General features: G+C 42.3%; 2 protein-coding genes across 3 annotated transcripts in view; one reads left to right on the top strand and one right to left on the bottom strand.

Annotated features, from left to right (window-relative positions):
- The first annotated feature begins 915 nt into the window (after window positions 1-915).
- akap19 (A-kinase anchoring protein 19) overlaps window positions 916-22,534 on the top strand; it is a 176,024-nt gene continuing 154,405 nt past the window's right edge. The window contains exons 1-2 of the mRNA XM_089001914.1: window positions 916-1,220; window positions 2,398-3,726. Of these exons, the coding sequence (XP_088858040.1) occupies window positions 2,546-2,782 (237 nt within the window). The 5' untranslated portion in view covers window positions 916-1,220; window positions 2,398-2,545 and the 3' untranslated portion in view covers window positions 2,783-3,726. The remainder of the gene's footprint in view (window positions 1,221-2,397; window positions 3,727-22,534) is intronic.
- Window positions 4,766-21,614, bottom strand: hibch (3-hydroxyisobutyryl-CoA hydrolase). Of its 2 annotated transcripts, none has more exons than XM_089001906.1 (14): window positions 21,366-21,614; window positions 21,113-21,155; window positions 20,746-20,784; window positions 20,491-20,575; window positions 20,253-20,333; window positions 19,292-19,344; window positions 12,928-13,006; window positions 12,020-12,165; window positions 10,619-10,705; window positions 10,492-10,550; window positions 10,321-10,402; window positions 8,088-8,207; window positions 6,843-6,876; window positions 4,766-6,762 (listed from the first exon to the last, which is right to left on the bottom strand). In XM_089001906.1, the coding sequence occupies exons 1-14, from the start codon at window positions 21,395-21,397 to the stop codon at window positions 6,647-6,649; spliced, it is 1,056 nt and encodes a 351-aa protein (XP_088858032.1). In that variant the 5' UTR covers window positions 21,398-21,614; the 3' UTR covers window positions 4,766-6,646. The 2 variants fall into 2 exon arrangements, with proteins under 2 accessions (XP_088858032.1, XP_088858031.1); XM_089001905.1 differs by having other exon boundaries at window positions 4,958-6,762; window positions 20,653-20,784; window positions 21,366-21,609.

Raw genomic sequence — 22,534 nt, 5'->3', positions numbered from 1 at the left:
TTTTCATTGCACATGGATACACACACTTTTTACTCACCTTGTGTGTTTATGTTTGTGTGTGCGTGGTTAATGAGAGGAAAAAGTTCATACCACAAAAAGTAAAATATTTTTACCAAATTCACAACAGGGATGAGGACTTTGAATGTACCCATTCAGAAACCTCACACCTGCTGTTATTTCAGTTTCAAGTCCACTATTTATTTCTTTGTTTCAAAAGAAACTGAAGTGGGAAATGGGGTGACATTTAGTGTTCAAATGTAATACTAGTTCATATCTAAACTTATCAGCAACGGTGGTCATCACTTCTTATCTGGGGTTATCCAGAACTCACAAAACAATTGAAACAGGAATGCGTGTGTGTGTATGTGTTCTACCACGGATTTTGAGCATTCATGCACGACTTTAACTATAGGGGAGGATGAGTCGGTTCTTCTAAGCAGCTCCCTATGAAGACCCGGCTCCAGTCGTTCGCTTAAAAAACACGGCTTTAAAATCCGGTTTGTTCACGAAGGACACACCAGTCGTGACAGCGGGTGGGTCGCGAGCAGATTGTGGATAGATTGACTTTTCGTGCCAAGATTGCGCAACAGGCGGAAGCAAACTTGACCTTCTTTTCACACGAAGATATTGCTGATGATAAAATGCATTTTGTTTGTTATTAATTTTGTATTGAAGTTTTTAAACAGTTAGAAAAAGTTACGCGGTCTGGAAAATGGAGGGGATCGATAGAAAAGAGAAAACATTGTAACGAGTACATTGAACATCATTAAAAAGCATTTTTATTGAAAAAAAATCACCACAAATGTTTGTTCCACCGCGATAATGAGCAACATTAAAATTCAGTTGCATAAAAGTGTTCTAAAAAAACACGATTTTAAATTAAAACGAAGGAAAACACGTCAACTGAATTGCAATAGGGCCATCTAGTGGATATTTGTGGCACTGCAGCGAAACAGCGTCGAACCCAACTCGCTTGTACTGCACTCCCACAAGTGTCCACCGGACGGCGCTGCTGCTTCAATGAATTGTGACCTCTTGCTCACGTGCGCGCGCGCGGCCGCGATGTCTGCTTCGCTGTGAGATCCGCCAGGAGAGCCGCCAGGGCAAATTATTCTCTCGCGGGACTGGTCGAAGAGGAGGAGGATTGTTTATTTGTTTGTTTGTCGTCTATTTTCACGCGTCGACTGAAACGGAAAATACCCGGATGACGTCTCGGGCAAGTAGGTCGTGTTTTTCATCGCCTGAGCAACGCACGTGTGCTCGCTTTCCTTACAGATGTTGAAGCAAAACATCTGTTTTGTCATCGATTCGATACGAGCCGGGGGGCGCACCTCGTTGTACGACGGAGCTGCGTTCCCATGGACGTAAATCGGGACACTTATTGCTCCGTCAAGGGGGAAAATCAATAAGTACGACGGCTGATAGCGGTTCGTTACCTCGAGACGTTGTACGTCGTAAACCGAGGACCCTTGTGCCCTTAATTCAAACGTCATCAAACGGATCCGTCCCACACTCTCTTATAAATCAGGCCATCGTTACCCTTGCTCCAGACCACCACTTCTCTTCTAGAACTTTTGACACCCAGTATTACCTGGGGGGGGGATGTATAAAAATAACACGCCAGTTGAGAAAAAAAAATTGATTTGCTTTTGCGGAGCGAATAAAATGATGTTGCGGGCCAGATTTGTCCCCCGGGCCTTGACTTTGACACCTGGCTACCTAGCGTGCTCGCTACCTAGCTTGATAGATGAGCATGTAATTTCACAAGGTTGATTTGCTTTCGCGGGCCGAATAAAATGTGGCGGGCCAGATGTGGCCCCCGTGCCTTGACTTTGACACCTGTGATGTAAGGGCTTAGCCAATTGCTTAATAGCTATCTGAATAGCTAGCTAGCTCGATCACTAGTGAGCTCAATTGCTAGCTAACTCAATCACTAGCTAGCTCACTCGCTGCCTAGCTTGCTCGCTACCTAGCTCGATACATGCGCATGGAATTTCACAAGGTTGATTTGCTTTCGCGGGCCGAATAAAATGATGTGGCGGGCCAGATTTAGCCCACGTGCCTTGACTTTGACACCTGTGATGTAAGGGATTAGCCAATTGCTTATTAGCTATCTGATTAGCTAGCTAGCTCGAGCGCTAGCTATCACAATTGCTAGCTCACTCAATCACTAGCTAGCTCACTCGCTACCTAGCTCGATAGATGAGCATGGAATTTCACAAGTTTGATTTGCTTTCACGGGCCGAATAAAATGATGTGCCGGGCCAGATGTGGCCCCCGGGCCTTGACTTAGACACCCTTGTTTTTTTGGGATTTTCACATTTTTAAAAGAATCACTTTTGGGAATCAATCAGACATCCAAAAGCGCTGTGAATATGTACCCTCTTTGATCTGCAGGTGACAGCAGTGGTCTCCAGACCATCTCTAGCACCAAGGATGCGTGTCAGTAGATCCGTCCCCCCTGGTAGAGTCTAGAACCGACGCATGCGGACTCTCGGCCTGGCACTCGTCCGCCGCAGTCCACCCATGCCACATCCTCCAGACCATGGGTTGCATCAAATCCAAGAGGAGCGCTTCCCACGCAGACGGTGAAGTGGCGAGGACAGGGGGTGAGAAGGCCTACTTGGTCCGCTCAGAGGACGGATCTCATCGAACCGACCCGGCGCTGTTGGACTACGCCCAGAAACTGTCGGAGGAGATCATGACGCGGGCCGTCCAGCAGTGGGCCGAGGTGGACCGGCGTTACGGCGACATCCCGTACATCGAGTGCGACGTCCCGTGATTGACGAAATGGTTCTGAGACCATCATGTCCGAGTGGAACGAGTGAATTTGGGCGTACAGTGATACCTTGGCTTACGAACTTAATTGGTTCCCAGACAGAGTGTGTAAGGTGACAAGTGTGTATCCCAAAATTTAATTTCCCATAGGAAAACATTAAAATGAGAATAATCTGTTCCCAGGTCCACATAAAACATAATTTATACTTTCTAATTTTCTAAGCCTTAAAACTACACAAAATATACCTTATTTTATTTATAATAAATGTGCTATGGTATTAAAGGAATAAACTCTACGGCACAGGTGTCAAAGTCAAGGCCCGCGGGCCAAATACAGCCCGCCACATCATTTTTTTCGGCCCGCGAGAGCAAATCAAACTTGTTATATTCCATGATGATTGCTAAAATCTGAGCCAAAATTTCATATTTTTGGATGTCAACCACAATAAAAGTCATTATTCTTGACTTCAGATTTGAAAACAAGTTATTCATTAATTTGCTGTGTGCTCTATATGTAATATTTGAAGGGATGTAAACATTCTAATGGGTTCCCCAAATTCATAACGGCCCTTGATAGAAAACCATAACTACAATGTGGCCCGCGGCAAAAAATGACTTTGACACCCCTGCTCTACGGTATAATAAAGTGGTTTTATTTACCTTTGTGATGGTTGTTGATGGCTTGATGGAATGGAGTGGCCGGTTTCATCAGCATTAAACATTTGATGAGGAACGTCGCCTTCTTCTTTCACCATCTTGAGAAATGATCCCTTGTAGGTGCTCTCTGCGATAATTTTACCTTATCAATTGTGTACTGTTTAGCTGGGTTGATAGCTTTTTGCATCAAGTGTACAGATGGCTTTTGCTGGTTATTTGTAGAGCCTGATTGATGGGATATTTTAACCTTGCAGTCTACACTCTGCCTTTGAACTATCAAAGTTGAAACAAGTTGAAACAAATTTCACTGTTTTCTATCCATTTTGTCACTCTGTCGTCTGCCTGTCCCTTTAATGTTAACCCCCCCACAGCGGTGTTCTTGACCAATCACGTGGCTTTAACCGAAGACTGGGGGCGGGGTATAGAGGATAAAAACAGTCAGCTGCCATTTTGTTGTTAGGAGAACGGGCTCGTTCGCAAACGACACATCACTCATTGTGGTGCTCCGTGTGTATCCCGAAAAAAAGTTCGTACGCCAAGGTAAAATTTTCCTACATTTAACGTTCGTAATCCGAAAAGTTCGTAAACCAAGGGGTTCATAACCTGATCTATCACTGTACAGTCAAACCTGGGTTTTCAAACGTCTAATTGGGTTTTCGGCCAAAATTGTCAGTTTTTTTATGCCTTGGGTTACAACCAAAAATGGGTTATTGAAAAAACTGAGCACACCTGAATGCACCATGACTCTCCACTTCATTATACGTCACTTCCTGGTGTTGCGTGTCATTGTGAGCGACGCATTAGCCTCTTGTAGCGTTGCATTGTATTGCTCCATATCAATTAAAAAAACAAACATTAATTATTATTATTTTTTAACTACATTGATTATAACGAGAAACGTTTCGGTTTTGGAACCAAATGGTTTTCGAACCGATTTCTGGAACGGATTATGGTCGAAAACCCATGTTGGACTATATTATACATTTGAAAAACTGGGCTACATTTTCTTCCGATTTTTACTTTCCATTGTTATCGGCAAACGCTTTGCATTTGTTGCGAGACATTTCTTTGATTGCCGCGCGTCGACAAAAACAGCGTAACCTATGTGCTAATCTGCGGGTGCGCGGGGAGCTAATCCCAAACATATTGCCAACACGCTAAAGATTAAAGTGGACTCGGCCGTTCTTCTTAAGAGGATGTCGTTTGGTTTGTCGACTGCAAAGTTGACACGCACTATTTTTAAGTCCATTTTTTTGGGCTTTATTTACAAACTGAGCTGCTTGTTACGAAAAAAAAAACATGCAGGGATGATCGTTAGGTCGCGGGTCAAATTGACCCGGGGCCAAAAGGGTGTTAAGTTACATGTATTTCCCACAAAATTAATGGTGCGTTGCCTGATAGCCCAACAAGAGTTCCTGTTTTACTCGCTGTGTGTTTATGGCGCTTTATCGCTTTGCTCTTTGAACGTTGTTACCTAATAGTAGCAAGCGTGTGTTGTGTGTGTGTGTGTGTGTGTGTGTGTGTGGGGGGGGGGGGGGGGATTAGGACATGACATAATACCGGGATGATTATTTGACAGAGAAAGCGGTAAAGGCGGCCATAGCGGCTCATCTAATCAAGTCACCGCTAAGCCGGAAGTGTCCGTGCTACGACATAAAATGGGCAAAGTGAAATGATGCCTTCAAGTTGGAATAACGTGAATGGAAAACTACAATTGCACAGAAGGGGTCAAAACATCGATCAAAAAGTCCTCCTCACCAAAACGACGCCTTTTGTTTGCACTTTATCTGATGAACAAAAAAAAAACATGGCTGGATGAAAACGTTTTGTTTAGTCGATGGCACCGACGCCACTACATCATCCCAGACAGACCTTGGCCATAAAAGGAGGTACAAGCGCGCATTTGACGTTCCAGGCTGAACGTTTGCGCCGCGGTCAAGTCACACAAAGTGGAATCGGGACTCAGCGGGGCATTTTTTTATTATATATGATAGATAGCTACCTAGCTAGCAAGCTACATAGCTAGCTAGATAAATAGCAACATAGCTAGATAATAAGATAGCTAGAAAGCTAGCTACATAGCCAGATAGACAGATAGATGGCAAGATAGCTAGATAACAAGATAGCTAGATAACAAGATAGCTACCTAGCTCGCGAGCTACAAAGCTAGCTAGCTAGATTGTTACTATTTTTCCTGCGTCCTTTTTCAACTAAAGCATAATGACATTTTGCATCAGGCATATGATATGGTTGGGCAGCTATTCCAACGCGGTTTCCATGGATGTTGCGTGAATTTGCTATCTATTAGCTGTCGAGCTATCCAGCTGACTACCTATTGGCTATCCAGCTGGCTACCTATTGGCTATCTTTTTGCTGTCTATTAGTTGTCGAGCTGGTTAGCTGGCTATCTTGCTTGCTATCTAGTTGCGATCTAGTTATCTAGCTGAATATCAAAGTCAGCTTTATTGTCAAATATGCTAATATGCGTGACATACAGCACAGATGCTATCCATTAGCTATCTGGCTGGCTACCTAGCTATCTAGCTGGCTACCTACCTAGCTATCTGTTTGCTGTCTCTTAGCTATCTAGCTATCTAGCTGGCTACCTAGATCTCTGGCTGACGATCTAGCTGGCTACCTAGCTGGGTACCCAGCAATCTAGTTGCTGTCTATTAGCTATCTGACTATATAAATTACCTGTATTATTATTATTTATTATTATACAAAGGTAGCTAGAAAGCTAGCTAGCTAGATCGATAGCTAAAACTTCTGCTGGCCTTTTTTCCACACTGACCCTTTTGGATCTTGGAACTGAGAAACACGACGTAGTAGGAGGGTCAAAGTGACCCATTTCTAGGTTTTAAACTCCTAAAAAGGACCGAAAAGGGCTAACAAATAAACATAAGAAAAATAGTTCTATACCAATTTGGATTTTTTTTTTTTTTTTTTGCATGAGTTTAGTAGGACCAGCAATGCTTGAAAGGGGCCGTGGATCTTGCCTTGGCCTCTCTACACATTACTGAAGAGTGGAGTACCCACATTGGGGTAGATCTACTTTCTTATTTAATAATTTCACATGATGAGTCAAACAAAAACTAAAAATCATCCATCAGTCATTATCTTGATGTTTGCCGAGCGTTATTACCTGATACAAAAGTTCACGGGTGACAAAATGGTCGACGGGTGACAAAATGGTCGCCGGGTGATGCAATCACAACACCAGATCCAGGTCACCAAGCGAAGCGAAGCACTGATCCACGCTGGCGTCCGACACTTCCTCCAGGGACGGCGGCTTCCATTTGGGATTTTGGTCTTTGTCCACCAGAACTGGAAACACGCATGAAAAAAACAGGAAAAAAAAAATTGTCGAGAGACGTCATGATGCGTTTAAGCGCCGTCCGACTTACCGGCTCGGACGCCCTCGTAGAAGTCGCAGCCCCGCTGAAAAGCAAACGTTACACCTTAGAAAAGGAATTTTACAACATCAAGTTGCTGTTGACCCGCACAAAAAAATGGGGAAGGTGAATGTTCTTTTTTACTTGTAATGAAAACAGAATAATTCAATAGATTTTTTTTCTGCAAGAAATAGTGCGGGTCATAATGACCCGAGACATCAAATATTCAAGTGCGGGCAAAAATGTTGTTCGTTAAGAAAAAAATAATAAATCGTGGCAATTGTCGTCAATGATTGAATATTTTTGGGGACAGTAAAAAGTAGAGCGGGTCACATTGACCCGATACCTCAAATATTCAAAGTGTGAGCAGACTTTTTTTCCTCTAAGAAAAAAATTGTCAATTGTTGTCAATGATTGATTGAATATCTTTGAGGATAGTTAAAAGTAGAGCGGGTCATATTGACCCGATACATTAAATATTGAAAGTGTAGCCAGAAATGTGAAGAAACAAATAAGTTGTGGCAATTATCATCAAAGATTGATTTAATACTTTTGGGGATAATTAAAAGTAGAGCGGGTCACATTGATCCGAGACACCAAATATTCAAAGTGCACAGAGAAATTTTGTTGTCTAAAAAAGTGTGGCAATTGTCATCAATAATTGATAAAATATTATTTAGGACAATAAAATGTAGAGCGGGTCACATTGACCCGACACCTCAAATATTCAGAATGCAGGCAGAAATTATGTCCTTTAAAAAAGTTGTGGCAATTGTCATCAATGATTGATTGAATATTTTTGGGCAGTTAAAAGTAGATCGGGTCAAACTTACCCGATGCATCAAATATTCAAAGTGCGGCCAGAAAGGTTGTTCATTAAGAAAAAAAAAGTTGTGGAAATTGTCGTCAATGATCAAATAAATATTTTTTGGGATTGTAAAATGGAGAGTGGGTCATATTGACCCGATACATAAAATATTCAAAATGCAGGAAGAAATTATGTTCTTTTAGAAAAAAAGGTGTGGCAATTGTCATCAATGATTGATTGAATATTTTTGGGGATACTTAAAAGTATATCGGGTCAAATTGACCCGATGCATCAAATATTCAAAGTACGTGCAGAAATTTTGTTCGTTAAGAAAAAAAATAGGTTGTGGCAATCATCGTCAATGATTGCATATTTTTTGGGATATTTAAAAGTAGAGTGGGTCATATTGACCCGATATATCAAATATTCAAAGTGGGGCGCTTTCCTACCACACAGGCCTGACTCAAGCGGTACTCCATGACCAAAACGTCCCGCAGGCTGAGCGCGGCGCCGAGCTGCAGCTGTTTGAAAGTCAGTTTCAGGGAGGTGGGAGACATCTTGGACAATGTCTGCGGGAGGACAACCGGGGACAGAAAAAAGACAAGTGCTCATTCCCAACAAGAAGAAATTCATTTGATTTGTTTGTGTGGATTCAACAAAATGCTTTTAAAAAACAGAACTGTGAGAAACAAACTACAACGAGACCTTGGCTTACAAACGCATATTTGGTTACAGAAACAGAGCTGCAAATAAAAATAGATAGGCAGACGACAGAGAGTGAGAAAATGAATAGAGAAAACAGTGAAATTTGGACTTGTTTCAACTTTATTGATAGTCTAAGGCAGAGTGTAGACTGCAAGGTTAAAATATCCCATCAATCAGGTTCCACAAATAACCTGCACAAGCCATCTGTACACTTGATGCAAAAAGCTATCAACCCAGCTAAACAGAACACAATTGATGAGGAACTAGATAAAATTATCGCAGAGAAAGCACGGCAACTTCACTCGGATATCGTCAAGAGGCAACCTGGAAGTTTGTCATCCATTGACGATTTCAAGGCTAGCCACGGATGGTTCGAGAACTTTAAGTGTCGTACAGGGATTCATAGTGTCATTCGTCATGGTGAGGAAGCCAGTTCTGACGATAAAGCTGCCAAAGCATACAAGGAATCATTCCTCAAAATGGTGGAAAAAGAGGCTACGTTCCTCAGCAAGTGTTTAATGCTGATGAAACCGGCCACTCCATTCCATCAAGCTATCAACGACCATCTCAAAAGCAAATGAAATGACTTTATTATACCGTACAAATTATTTCTTTAATTACAACACCACATCACATGTATTATACATAAAATAAGGTATATTTTGTGTAGTTTTAAGGCTTAGAAAATTAGAAAGTAGAAAATTATGTTCTGCGGGGACCTGGGAACGGATTTTTCTCATTTTAATGCTTTCCTATGGGAAATTAATGTTTGGGATACACACTTTTCACCTTATACACTCTGTCTAGGAACCAATTAAGTTTGTAAACAGTACAGTGATACCTTGGTATCACTGTACAATGAAAAATGGGTCAATTTGACCCGCTACGTAAGATCAGGATTGAGCAAAGTGCTTTTCCTTTATTAATCCCGAGTGTGATGCTAAGTGGCAAACAGTGGATGGAGGTGATGCTGGCATGGGGGGTTGGGCGTTTTTAATCTTTTTTTTTCACCCTTCAATAATCCCCCTCCCCTCGCCTGACCTTGATGGACGCCGTAAATGGATATGAAGTGGCGGGGGAGGGGGGGACGGGCAGAATTAGGCAAATGAGTTTTGGCGAAGCTACTTTGCTACAAAGCTACAACCACTCCCTTGAAGCCCCACCCCGGAGGGTGTTAAGATGCAGGCACAAAAATACCAATAACCACCATTAAGCGATTTTACTGCCGCAAATGCTAACTAGCAATACAGTGAGACCTCAACTTCCGAACTTAATTGGTTCCCAGACAGAGTGTGTAAAGCGAAAAGTGTGTATCTCAAAAAAAAAAAAAATCCCTATAGGAAACCATTAAAATGGGAATAATCCATTCCCGGGTTTCCATAAAATATACTTTTCAACTAAATAAGCCTTAAAACTACACACAACATACCTTATTCTATGTATAATAAATGCGCTATTGTATTGTAATGAAATAAATACACTGCATTGTATCATAAAGTCACTTAATTTTTTTTGTGATGGTCAATTATGGCTTGATGGAGTGACGTTGGAGGTCGAAGGTCAAAGGGAATTGCTGTTTGGAAAGAGAGGCGCATTACATGAGGACTGTAATTAAAGAAATAAACTGTGCTGTAAAATAGTTTTATTTACCTTTTTGATGGTCGTTGATGGCTTATGGAAGGAGAGTCACCTTCCATAAGGACTGTTGGTAACTTAACCTCTGGTGCTGTTCGGTCGTGTGCTTCCGCCAAAGATCACTCCGCCAGCCGTGGTGGGTGTGTATTATGAAAATAGTGCTTATTATAAGGTTTAATTTTCAGAAATTTGACGTTTGTAAGACGAAAAGTTTGTAAGATAAGGTGTTTGTATTTATTTTTTTGCTTATTTCTTTCTTTCTGTATTCATTTACGTCATTATTTATCCATCTATTTATTTATCCATTCATTTTTTCTTTATTTTTTGGGGGGGTTAGCATACCTCCACTTGCTTCTTTGCAAAGTCGGAGGGGTCGGCCTTCAAGTTGCGCATGACGCCTTCCATTGTGGCCGAGTCGAAGAGCCTGTGAGGGCAGGCACAACAACACTGAAGCGGCGTTCCCACTTTACAGTTTTCTATGACATCATCAACGAGGAGTTTGTGACGGCCTACCTGTCGATATCTGCTATCTGCTTCTCCAGGACAAAAGGCTTGTCACCATCGAGGCTGCTCTGAGAGAAGCGGGGAAATGCCCAATCAGCACCCAAACTTCACCGGAACGTGACTTCAGGCTCCTCACCTGGGTCTGGAAGAACTCCAAGACTTTGGAGATGTCCTCAGCAGAGGGAGACCTCAAGTTCACCACTTCCTTTTCCAGCTCCGCCATCTATTACAAACAAAAATATGAATGAATGAATAAATAAACAACCAAATAATAAGACAAATAAACAACTAATAAATAAAATTAAAAAAATATACAGTGAGACCTCAACGTACAAACTTAATTGGTTCCCAGACAGAGTGTGTAAGGCGAAAAGTGTGTATCTCAAAAAAGAAATTCCCATAGGAAACCATTAAAAAAGGAATAATCCGTTCCAGGGTTTCCATAAAATATAGTTTTTAACTAAATAAGCCTTAAAACTACACACAACATACCTTATTCTATGTATAATAAATGCTATTGTATTGTAAAGAAAGAAATACACTGTATTGTATCATAAAGTCACAAAGAGAGGCACATTACATGAGGACTGTAATTAAAGAAATAAACTGTGCTGCAAAATAAAGTTTTTTTCAACTTCTTCGATTGCCCGAGACCGTCGCTTTGAGAGCACAGAAACACCTTTTGCAATAGACGCACCTTTGATGGCTTCTGTGTTCCGGAGAATGGGAGCAATGGTTGATTTAGCATAGCCGTGATCGGCCACTAAATCACACAAACGTACACCTCGTTCGTGTTTTTCAATGATCTCCTTCTTCTCAGCGACGGTGATTTTATTTTGTGTCTTCCTGGGCTGTACACGAGCCTGTGGTGGGGTTTTTTTTTTTCGGTCCCATCATAGTAAAATTATCAGCAAAAAGCTCCAAGTAGGCGATCGACGTGTGCATTCAATGAGAGGGGGTGTGCAAAGTAGCGCCGGCTGGAGCGCTGTTCGGTCGTGTGCTTCCGCCGAAGATTACTCCACCAGCCGTGGTGGGTGTGTATTATGAAAATAGTACTTATTTTATGGTTTAATTTTCATAAATTAGAGGTTCTTAAGACGAAAAGTTTGTAAGATAAGGTGTTTGTAAGATGGTCTCACTGTATAAACACACAGACAAAATAAACAATAAGTAAATAAATGGATGGATAAACAAATAAAAACAAACTACATAATAAATGCATCCAGAAATACATAAATTATAAATATTAAAATAAAAAAATAAATGGCTAAATAAAAAGATAGGTTAACAGGCAAACAAACAAACTAAATAATAAATACATAAATATATGGATAACTACAACAAGACAAAATAAAATAAAATAAAATACAATGAAAAATGGTGATTGACAGGCCGTCCAGGTCATGGAGTAATAAAAAAGTTGAATGGAATGTGTAGTGCTGAGTTTGTCAAAAACTACCCGAGCAATTTGACAAGAATACATTTCGTAAAGCGTGCTTAAGCAACGTAAGCATCCGCAACGGCAGGCTCGTCCTACCTTGGCGGACTCGACAAAGTGAGTGGCGATTCCGGCTCGCCGCACGTCGCGGCCCTTGAGGCGGAAGCCCGTCAGAGCCAGAAACAGGCCCAACTTGCCCTGAAGCCTCGGGAGAAAATAACCGCCTCCCACGTCGGGGAACAGGCCTGCCGTGGGCAAAAATACCACTTGGGGTGAAAATGGCCACGTGGGATCCTTTGCGAGAGATCCAGACCGCCTCCTCAAAATGGGCTCACTTAAAGGACAACCGACACCATTTTTCGTTTCCTAAATGACATCAGAAAAACGTTTTATAGCATCTAAAATACCCAAAACACGCAGGATGATATTTTTAGTCAAATGAAAAACACCAATAAAAATTACTTAAAGTTACCCAAAACTGCCACTCATGAGCTCAAAACTGAATAGATTCAGAAAGTCCCGCCCCCAGTTCGTGACGTCACGTCAGGAAACTCCTTCACAAACTGCCTTGCTCCAGAATCAAAACAATGGCTTCAGAGAGTTCAGGTTCGTAAAAAGATACTTTCTTGTTACTTATCCAGTTATGAATATGATTCAAATAGTTCTGAAGGGGCAAGCATAAATGTTTGCAATCGATCAAAGAAGTCCTCCCGTATCAATTCGAGGACTCCAATGTAGCGTCCCAGAAAATGCACAACATGGCGCCCAAGCTCCGTTGGAAATGGGCTGATTTGTCTGCTGGGAATTCGTATCAAATAGTAGTCTTGGTGCAACATACACACACGTCGGTTGTCCTTTAAAACATATAATATAGCTATATGCGGTGGAATCTTTGTAAAATGCGGTCAGTAGAAGTCATTTTACAAATTATGGACGCAACTTGTACAGAGGTGTCGGTTGTCCTTTAAGCATGGCTTCATAAACAACTGAACCGTGGTGACGCTTACCGATGGCCGTCTCGGGCATGGCAAACATGGTCCTCTCGGTGGCCACTCGAAAACGTCCGTGAACTGAAAGACCGACACCCTGCGGGCGCACAACCGGATAATTAATTTGCCAACCGGTCACGTGCAAATGAAGTCACGGAAAACGGAAGATGGGTTGCGGATCGCGCGGAGGGTAACATTTTCTGTCTCAATCGGGATGCATGATGACTTTGGGTATGTCCGGGACTGGTCGCCCACCGACAATCGACCAGTAATCACAACAAATGTCCAGATTATTTCCTTGATCAAAGTCATATGCTGATGAAGATGAATTCAATAAATTGCAATTTTTCCAGTATATTACCTATATTTTTTATATTATATATATTTTGTATTATACATACTTTTTGCATATGGCGAGTAGTTTTACTTTATTTGAATATTATTGTTCATAGTGTGAGTGTGTGTGTGTGTGCGTGCGTGTATGCGTGCGTGCATGCTGGCGCTTATGGCTACCGCTGCTTACCTGCAGAAACACTGACTGTCAAGTGTCCTTCAGAGTTTTGAAAGTCGCTTATAAATTAAATGTAGTAGTAGTAGTAGTAGTAGTAATATTTGTCCTCGTATTAGTAGTAGTATTATATACAATCTGTGTCTTTGTGTTGTCATATTATTGTATATATTGTGTATAATGTTATTTAGTTTTTTGTTTCTTTAACTTTGTTACTTCCACGTTGAGTGAACATTGGCGCGTGTGGCTGCCACTGCTCACCCGCAGAAAAAATATCATGTGACTGTAAAGTGTCCTTAAGAGTTTTGAAAGGCGCTTATAAATGAAATGTATTATTAGTAGTAGTAGTATTAGTACAGTGAGACCTCAACTTACAAACACCTTAACTTACAAACTTTTCGTCTTACAAACGTCAAATTTATGAAAATTTAACCTTATAATAAGCACTATTTTCATAATACACACCCATCACGGCTGGCGGAGTGATCTTCGGCGGAAGCACATGACCGAACAGCACCAACAGTCCTTATGGAAGGTGACTCTCCTTCCATAAGCCATCAACGACCATCAAAAAGGTAAATAAAACTTTATTTTACAGCACAGTTTATTTCTGTAATTACAGTCCTCATGCAATTCCCTTTGACCTTCGACCTCCAACACCATTCCATCAATCCATCGCCGACCATCACAAATGTAAATAAAGTGACTTTATGATATAATTCAGTGTATTTCCTTCATTGCAATACAATAGCACATTTATTATACATAGAATAAGGTATGTTGTGTGTAGTTTTAAGGCTTATTTAGTTGAAAAGTATATTTTATGGAAACCTGGGAACGGATTATTCCCATTTTAATGGTTTCCTATGGGAATTTTTTTTGAGATACACACTTTTCGCCTTACACACTCTGTCTGGGAACCAATTAAGTTCGTAAGTTGAGGTCTCACTGTAGTAGTATTATCATCATTATTATTATTATTATCATTATTATTATTATTATTGTTGTCATTATTATTATTATTAATCTCACTCATCCGCATTCACACAAAAAAAAAATCAATCTCGAGTCTTTGGTAAGTTTAACATGCCTGTTTTCAAATAAGGAGTTTGTCCAGCTCTAGCTATCAAAAAATAATTAATTTATTAACTAATTAATGAATTAATATATTTTTTAGGCATGTAACTTGAATATATTGAAGCGGCCATGACACAAGGTGCTGAAACGGGACCAAGACCGTTTCCGTTTTTGTTCTGTTTTTTTGGTTTTTTTTTTTTTTTTTTTTTTTTTTTTTTTTTAGGGGGGGGGGGTTACTCATGCGTGACTAAACGGGCAGCGGGGGTCACACTCATGCATGAACGTTTCTGACATCCCAGAGTAATAATTAATAAAAGAAATAAAGAAATAGGACAGGGAAAAGGGCAACAGGCAAATATGTCAAAGCCCAGCAGTAAAGCTGTCTGATGATTCATGATGGTTATTTTTTTGTAAGGGGGAAAGGGGGCGGGCATCATTTCAATTCAAGCTCTGCTGCCACCCTCAGGCGAAATTCCGCATTGCACCGCATAGCGGACACCATATTGGCTCCAACGGCACGTACTCGGCCGTTTGGATCGTCCCCTTACCTCAACCCCATTGAGAAATGTCATAATTATTAATTATTATTATTATAAAATGTTAGCATCTTAAATAAGACGGCGCCTGCGAACGTCTGAAATTGGGGCCATGGCTCTGTTTACTTGTTACTCCGGGTCGAATGTACGCTGGCGCGCTTTTGGCTGCCGCTGTTCGCCCGCAAACATTTGGCTTCTTTTTGTTTTTTTACGATTCCTGTACCACTGGAAATACTCGACAGTCACCAGAGGAACTTATGGTGGAACTCCAATCTGCTTTGGCTGTCGGATCGTCTCGTGATTCCGGTCGTTTATCCGGACCGCGAACGAGAACACGGACGATCTCCACCCACCTGTACCCGCTGTTGAGGGCTAACCTGGGCGCTGCCTGTCTCTGGACGTTGCTGGGTGCTATCATGTCGCTCCTCCAACGACCCGTTGGACGGCTGCAATATTCGGCGTCAGAGCTGCTTGAACTCCGCTCCCGGTGGACGAGCGTGCCACAGGCGATTTTCCGATTCCCGGAAATCGCTCGCCACCCTTCCCGGAGGTATATCCACCGCGGATCACGTCGAGACTTTCACCTCGACGACTCCAAGGATATCACCTCCCTGTGGTCATCTTTCCGCCGGCCACGCAGAGGTTACAGCCGCTCCGTGCAACACCGTGTGTTGGCCGGCCTGGCTAGGTCGGCCAATACCCCTCAAAATGACACCACCAGCGTCACTTTCGGCCTCCTGAACATCCGCTCGCTTACGGGTAAGGGTTGTCTTATCCAAGACATCCTTAGTGACCGTAAGCTGGACTTCTTCTGTTTGAATGAGACCTGGCAAACAGCGGGGGACTTTTCCGAGTTGAACGACACGACGCCACCTGGGTTTGTTTACCTCTCAAAACCCCGCCTCTCGGGCCGCGGAGGCGGTCTCGCGATATTTTACCGCGAGATCTGGAAAGTCACTCAAGTACCAGTCCCGGAAACTCTCTCATTTGAATGCCTTGCGTGTCAAATTTCTGGTCCATCTCCCACAGTTATAGCCACTGTATATCGTCCCCCTAAACCACATCGTGACTTTTTAAAAGACTTCTCAGCCGTCCTCACACACCTCTCCACTCTGTCACCAAATATTATTATCCTTGGGGACTTCAACATACACATTGACAATTCCACCCATCCCCTCACCAAAGACTTTATTTCCTCATTGGAGAGTTTTGGCTTACACCAATTCTCTGATTTCCCCACGCATATAAAAGGGCATATCCTGGACTTAATATGCTGCTGTGGTTTTACCCCCGCCAACTGCACAGCAAACGAACTTCCTGTAACGGACCATTTCCTCGTCTCATTTAACGTTCCCATCACACTCTCTCTCCCCAAGCCACCGCGCATCATCACTTATCGGAACATCCAACACATTGACACTGTCACCCTCACTGCAATGGCTGCCAACCTCAAACCGGACTACAACTCCCCCCCTGATGAACTTGTTTCCCAATACAACATGGACCTTGCACACATGCTCAACACCCTTGCTCCTGTTAAATCCCGGTCAGTCCAATTCACTCGATCCGCCCCTTGGTTCACCGCCCAACTCCGCTCCACCAAGGCGAAAACTCGGCAGCTGGAAAGACTTTACAGAAAGACCGGCCTCACCACCCACCAGGACATGTACACAGCTCACCTCACCCACTACAAGGACTCTATCACACGCGCAAAATCGGAATACTATTCTGGACTGATTGATGCTAACAGTGGGAATTCACGGACTCTGTTTTCCCTATACAACAAAATCATTCAACCCCCTATCTCTCTCCCCCCACACTTTCACTCCTCAGACACCTGCAACGCACTACTTCTGTTTTTCACTGAAAAGATCAACAAGATCCACCAGCACCTCGGCTCCTCTGTATCCCCCCCCTCTCCCAACCTTCCTACTCCCTATCAACTGCTGTCGTCTTTTGAACTCCCTCATCCCTCCTTACTTTCTGACCTCATCACCAAGTCCAAGAATTCCACCTGTAAACTTGACCCCCTCCCTACTGTCCTCATCAAATCTTGTCTACCTGCTCTCCTCCCTTTTATTTCAGCTATTATTCACTCCTCACTGTCCACTGGAATTGTTCCTGTCCCTCTTAAAACCGCAGCTGTAACGCCAATCCTGAAAAAACTTGGTTCAGATCCCAATGATTTCAATAACCTACGTCCAATTTCGCATCTTCCATTTATCGCTAAAATTCTCGAAAAAACCGTCGCCTGTCAACTCCACTCTCACCTCACTCACAATAACCTCTACGAACAATTCCAGTCTGGTTTCCGTCCCCGCCACAGCACTGAATCAGCCCTCATAAAAATCACGAACGACCTTCTCATAGCAGCAGATACCGGCTCCCTCTCTATTCTCATCCTTCTTGATCTATCTGCGGCCTTTGACACAATTTCTCACCCCATCCTGCTCAACCGACTCTCCACTCTAGGCGTGACACACACCCCACTCAGTTGGTTTCACTCCTACCTCACTGGCCGCTCACAGTTTATCCAAATTACCTCATTCACTTCACGGTCCTCCCCTGTGTCTTCTGGTGTGCCCCAAGGTTCTGTCCTGGGGCCCCTTCTCTTTATTATATACCTTCTTCCCCTTGGTGATATCTTACGCAAATTTGGAATTCATTTTCACTGCTTCGCGGATGACACCCAGCTCTACCTCTCCAGTAAACCCGACGCCTCTCTTCCACCTGCATCCCTTACACTTTGCCTCTCAGAAATCAAATCCTGGTTTTCTCATAACTTTCTCAAACTAAACAGCGAAAAAACTGAACTTCTCCTTGTCGGTACAAAATCCACCCTTCACAAAGCAAACAGTTTCTCTCTCACCATTGACAATTCTACCGTGTCCCCCGCCCTTCAGGTTAAGAGCCTGGGTGTCATCCTTGATAGCACACTATCTTTTCACTCCCACATAAATAACATAACCCGGTCTGCATATTTTCACCTCCGCAATATCAATCGTCTCCGTCCCTCTCTCACCCCTCACACCACTGCTATCCTCGTCCACAGTCTCGTCACCTCCCGTATCGATTATTGTAATTCACTTCTTTTCGGGGTCAATCAAAAATGTCTCCATAAACTCCAACTAGTCCAAAATTCCTCAGCCCGGATCATCACAAAAACCCCCTCATTTCACCACATCACTCCTGTCCTCCAACAGCTCCACTGGCTCCCTGTTAAACTCCGTATTGAATTCAAGATACTTCTGTTTACATTTAAAGCCATCCATAACCTTGCCCCCCCCTATCTGTCTGACCTAATTCAAATCTCCGTTCCTACTCGGGCCCTCAGATCCTCTTCCTCCCTCCACCTCTACACGCCCTCTGCCCGTCTCACAACGATGGGGTGCAGAGCTTTCAGCCGCTCCGCTCCTAAACTCTGGAACTCACTTCCACCCAACATCCGCAACATTGACTCCCTTCCTACTTTCAAATCTCACCTGAAAACCCACCTCTTTAAACTTGCTTACATGGTCTAATTTATTATGCTGTTTTATTATTTATTGCTTTATGCATGATTTTACTGTTTTGTGTGTTGTCTTTGTTGTAAAGTGTCCTTGAGTGTTCAGAAAGGCGCTTGTAAATTAAATGTATTATTATTATTATTATTATTACTCGTGAAGCTATGCTATCTTGCTAAATTCTGTCAACGTGGTCTGTTGAAATGTTAGCGTTGGGTCCAGCGTCTTTATCTTTGTTTACGTTATTAAGTGACCTTGACAGTTTTGAAAGGTGCTTGTAAATGAAATGTATTATTATTACTGTATCTATTAGCTAGCTAGCTTTCTATCTATTTGAGTTACTTCCGGGTTGAGTGAACGCTGGCGCATGCGGCTAGCGCTACTCACCCACAGAAAAGCTTATCCTGTTACTGTAAAGTGACCTTGAGAGTTTTGAAAGGCGCTTATAAATTAAATATATTATTAGTATTAGCATTAGTATTAGTACTGGTAAAGAACTAGTACTAGTACAAGTATTAGTATTATTATTAGTATGATTAGTAGTACTAGTAGTATTAGTAGTAGTATTAGTAATACTAGTACTATTAGTATTAGTATTAGTAGTCGTAGTATTAGTCATAGTATTAGTCATATTATTAGTATTAGTCGTCTTAGTATTAGTAGTATTAGTAGTAGTATTAGTCGTAGTATTAGTATTATTATTATTATTATTATTCTAAGACGTCATATGTTATTCAAAAGGACGAATTTCCACTCACCCCTCCCATGGTTATTCCGTCAATGAAGGCAATAAACGGTTTCCGGCATGTTCCTGAAAAGATGACGCGCGTGAGAAGGCAAAACGTTTGTTTCAGGCACCGTCAAACCTCGGCTTTGGAACGTCTTGGTTCTCAAACAAAAATTTCTGGGTGTTAATGCCTCCGTTTATAACAGAAAATGGGTTGTCGAAAAAAACTGAACGCACTTGAATGCACCATTTGTCTACCCTCCACTTCCTTATACGTCACTTGTGTCGCATCTCATTGAGATCGACGCATTATCTTCAAGTAGCGTTTGATTGTGAGCAGGAATGTTCGTATTGTTAAATTATGATTTAAAAAAAGCAGACAGGGAAATGTATCGATTTTCCACCAAATAAATTTTCAAACAGGTTTCTGGAACAGATTATGGTCGAAAACCCAGCTTTGACTGTATGTGAGACTGCAGGGTTTTTCATATTAACTCATTCGCTGCCATTCCCGAATTTATTCAGGAATTGAAAAGTGAGACGTGGAGTGCCATTGCCGAATTTGTTCGGGTTTTGGTTTTTCTTCCCGATAAAGCGCTGGTCAGACATCTGACAATGTTTTTCCCTTCCACTATGGGGCAGGATTTCCCTTTTGTTCATGTTAGCGCTTTGTTACAGCTTCAGCTGTTGTTAAAGCCCTATATAAACCAATATGTATGTGTTGCATTTTGTACAGACGTCCCCATTTCAAGCTCAGATAACGCAAGACCCATATAATTTAGGAATTAACTATTTTTTTTCTGATAAAAGAAGAGGGTATACGATTTATTACGTTGAATTGAATGTTTATATAGTTCTAAAACTCAATATTGTATGGGTCCCGGAATTTGAGTGAAAATGACAAAAACACTGGCACTGGAGTGGACACATGGTTGCACATCGTCATCAGTGAATGAGTTAACGAGTATTAAAAAAATGTTCTCCAAGCTCACCGATTGCGTGGTTCAGAATGTATTCCTCACGGAACAAGTCCTTGGTTAGGCGATCGCCAACTTTCCCTGCCTCGGTCAGTGCTGAAATGAAAACACAAAGCAACAAAGGCGACAGAGAGTCACTTATCCATCTGCAAGAAAACAAATTCCCCCAAATCGGCAAATCAGCATCGTTCGAAACGGCAAAATGATCGTGTTTACGATGGACTGATCAGAAACCGCCACTATTGGAATTTACCTCGGACGTCTCCACCGGCGCAGAAGGCTTTCTCGCCTGCCCCTTTGATGATCACAAGGTCCGTGTCGCTGTCACTCTCCCATTTCTAACAAGGCGACATTTTGAAAAAAACACACGAGGAAATGGAGATTGAACATTCCTGAGGAGCGTTTCAGCTGGTACCTTGAGTTGAGGGTAGATAGATCGGATCATGGTCAAATTGAGGGCGTTGAGCACTTTGGGCCTGTTCAAGGTGATCACACCGGCCCTGCCCACCTTCTCCAGGAGAACCTCGGGCTCTGCGCGACTGGACATCTGGAGCGCAGAGGAAAATAGTTCATAACATCATGGTGACTTTTAAGACTGAATACTGTCACCGTGAGACAACGGAAGCTACTATCGAGGGGAAATTTACGGCAAAGTCTATCAATAAGCTACGATACAACAAAACTAAAACTTTCAGCAAATAATTGCATAAAAACGTTTTGTAGGCCATAAGTCTAAAACGATCTATTGGGAAGATGCACGGCGGTAACTGGATGCATCTAATTTGCGTTTTGTTATGTTTTGTTGGTGCGTATCCAGATTACATCCAATGTGGTAAATCGAGGATCGCCACAAAAAAAAGCAATTGTTCACTCACCATGTGACCTTGGATTCGTTGAAGTCTGCATATGGCCCTGAGTCTGAAACAATTAACAACATGGGACGACCCCTTTATTCTCACGTAGAAGTTATTTATCGATGCCGATCGATCGGCGTGGAACTGACAGTTTTTTTTTCGCCAGTTCTGCGAAACTAAAACCCCACTATGACTGGGCCCCGATAACATGCTTCTTGAACTGCAAAATGGTAGCAAAAAGAAACATTTTGTAGCAACAACAAAAGACAATTACCTGTGTTTGGACGTCACGAGCGTTAACGACATGGCTTTTATATTGTTAGCTTGTTAGCTTGCGTTTTTCTTCGGACGCAGCGCCGACTCCAACTTGACTTCCTGAAATAGGTCGCTGCCTTTCCTGATTGGCTGTTATTCGTGACGTGTTCATACCCGGATGAAAATAAAAAAATACGTATTGCCTCTTGCTCTGTAAATATAAATGTGTGCACATAAATAGCTGTTTCGGGTTTTGCGTCTTGCTTTTGCCTCTTGCTTTGTAAATATAAATGTACGGAGTGCCGACTTTCACTTCCTGAAAGAGGTCGCTGCCTTTCCTGGTTGGCTATCATTCGGTACGCGTGTCACGCGGATGAAAATAGAAAAACTTTTGCCTCTTGCTTTGTAAATATAAATGTACGGAGCGCCGACTTTCACTTCCTGAAAGAGGTCGCTGCCTTTCCTGATTGGCTGTAATTCGTGACGCTTGATCACCCGGATAAAAATAGAAAAACCTTTGCCTCTTGCTTTGTAAATATAAATGTACGGAGTGCCGACTTTCACTTCCTGAAAGAGGTCGCTGCCTTTCCTGGTTGGCTATCATTCGGTACGCGTGTCACGCGGATGAAAATAGAAAAACTTTTGCCTCTTGCTTTGTAAATATAAATGTACGGAGCGCCGACTTTCACTTCCTGAAAGAGGTCGCTGCCATTCGGATTGGCTTTAATTCGTGACCCGAAATCATCCGGATGAAAATAGAAAAACTTTTGCATCTCGCTTTGTGAATATAAATGTACGGAGCGCCGACTAAATGTACGGAGTGCCGACTTTCACTTCCTGAAAGAGGTCGCTGCCTTTCCTGGTTGGCTATCATTCGGTACGCGTGTCACGCGGATGAAAATAGAAAAACTTTTGCCTCTTGCTTTGTAAATATAAATGTACGGAGCGCCGACTTTCACTTCCTGAAAGAGGTCCCTGCCTTTCCTGATTGGCTGTAATTCGTGACTCTTGATCACCCGGATAAAAATAGAAAAACATTTGCCTCTTGCTTTGTAAATATAAATGTACGGAGCGCCGACTTGCACTTCCTGAAAGAAGTCGCTGCAGTCCTGATTGGCTATCATTCATGACGCATAATTACCCGGATGAAAAAAAATATTGCCTCTTGCTCTGTAAATATAAACGTGT

The sequence above is a fragment of the Hippocampus bargibanti genome, linkage group LG08, assembly GCF_051943395.1.
Source record: "Hippocampus bargibanti isolate YZ-2025 linkage group LG08, ASM5194339v1, whole genome shotgun sequence".
Taxonomy (NCBI): Eukaryota; Metazoa; Chordata; class Actinopteri; order Syngnathiformes; family Syngnathidae; genus Hippocampus; species Hippocampus bargibanti.
This window is presented reverse-complemented; position numbering and strand designations above follow the sequence as displayed.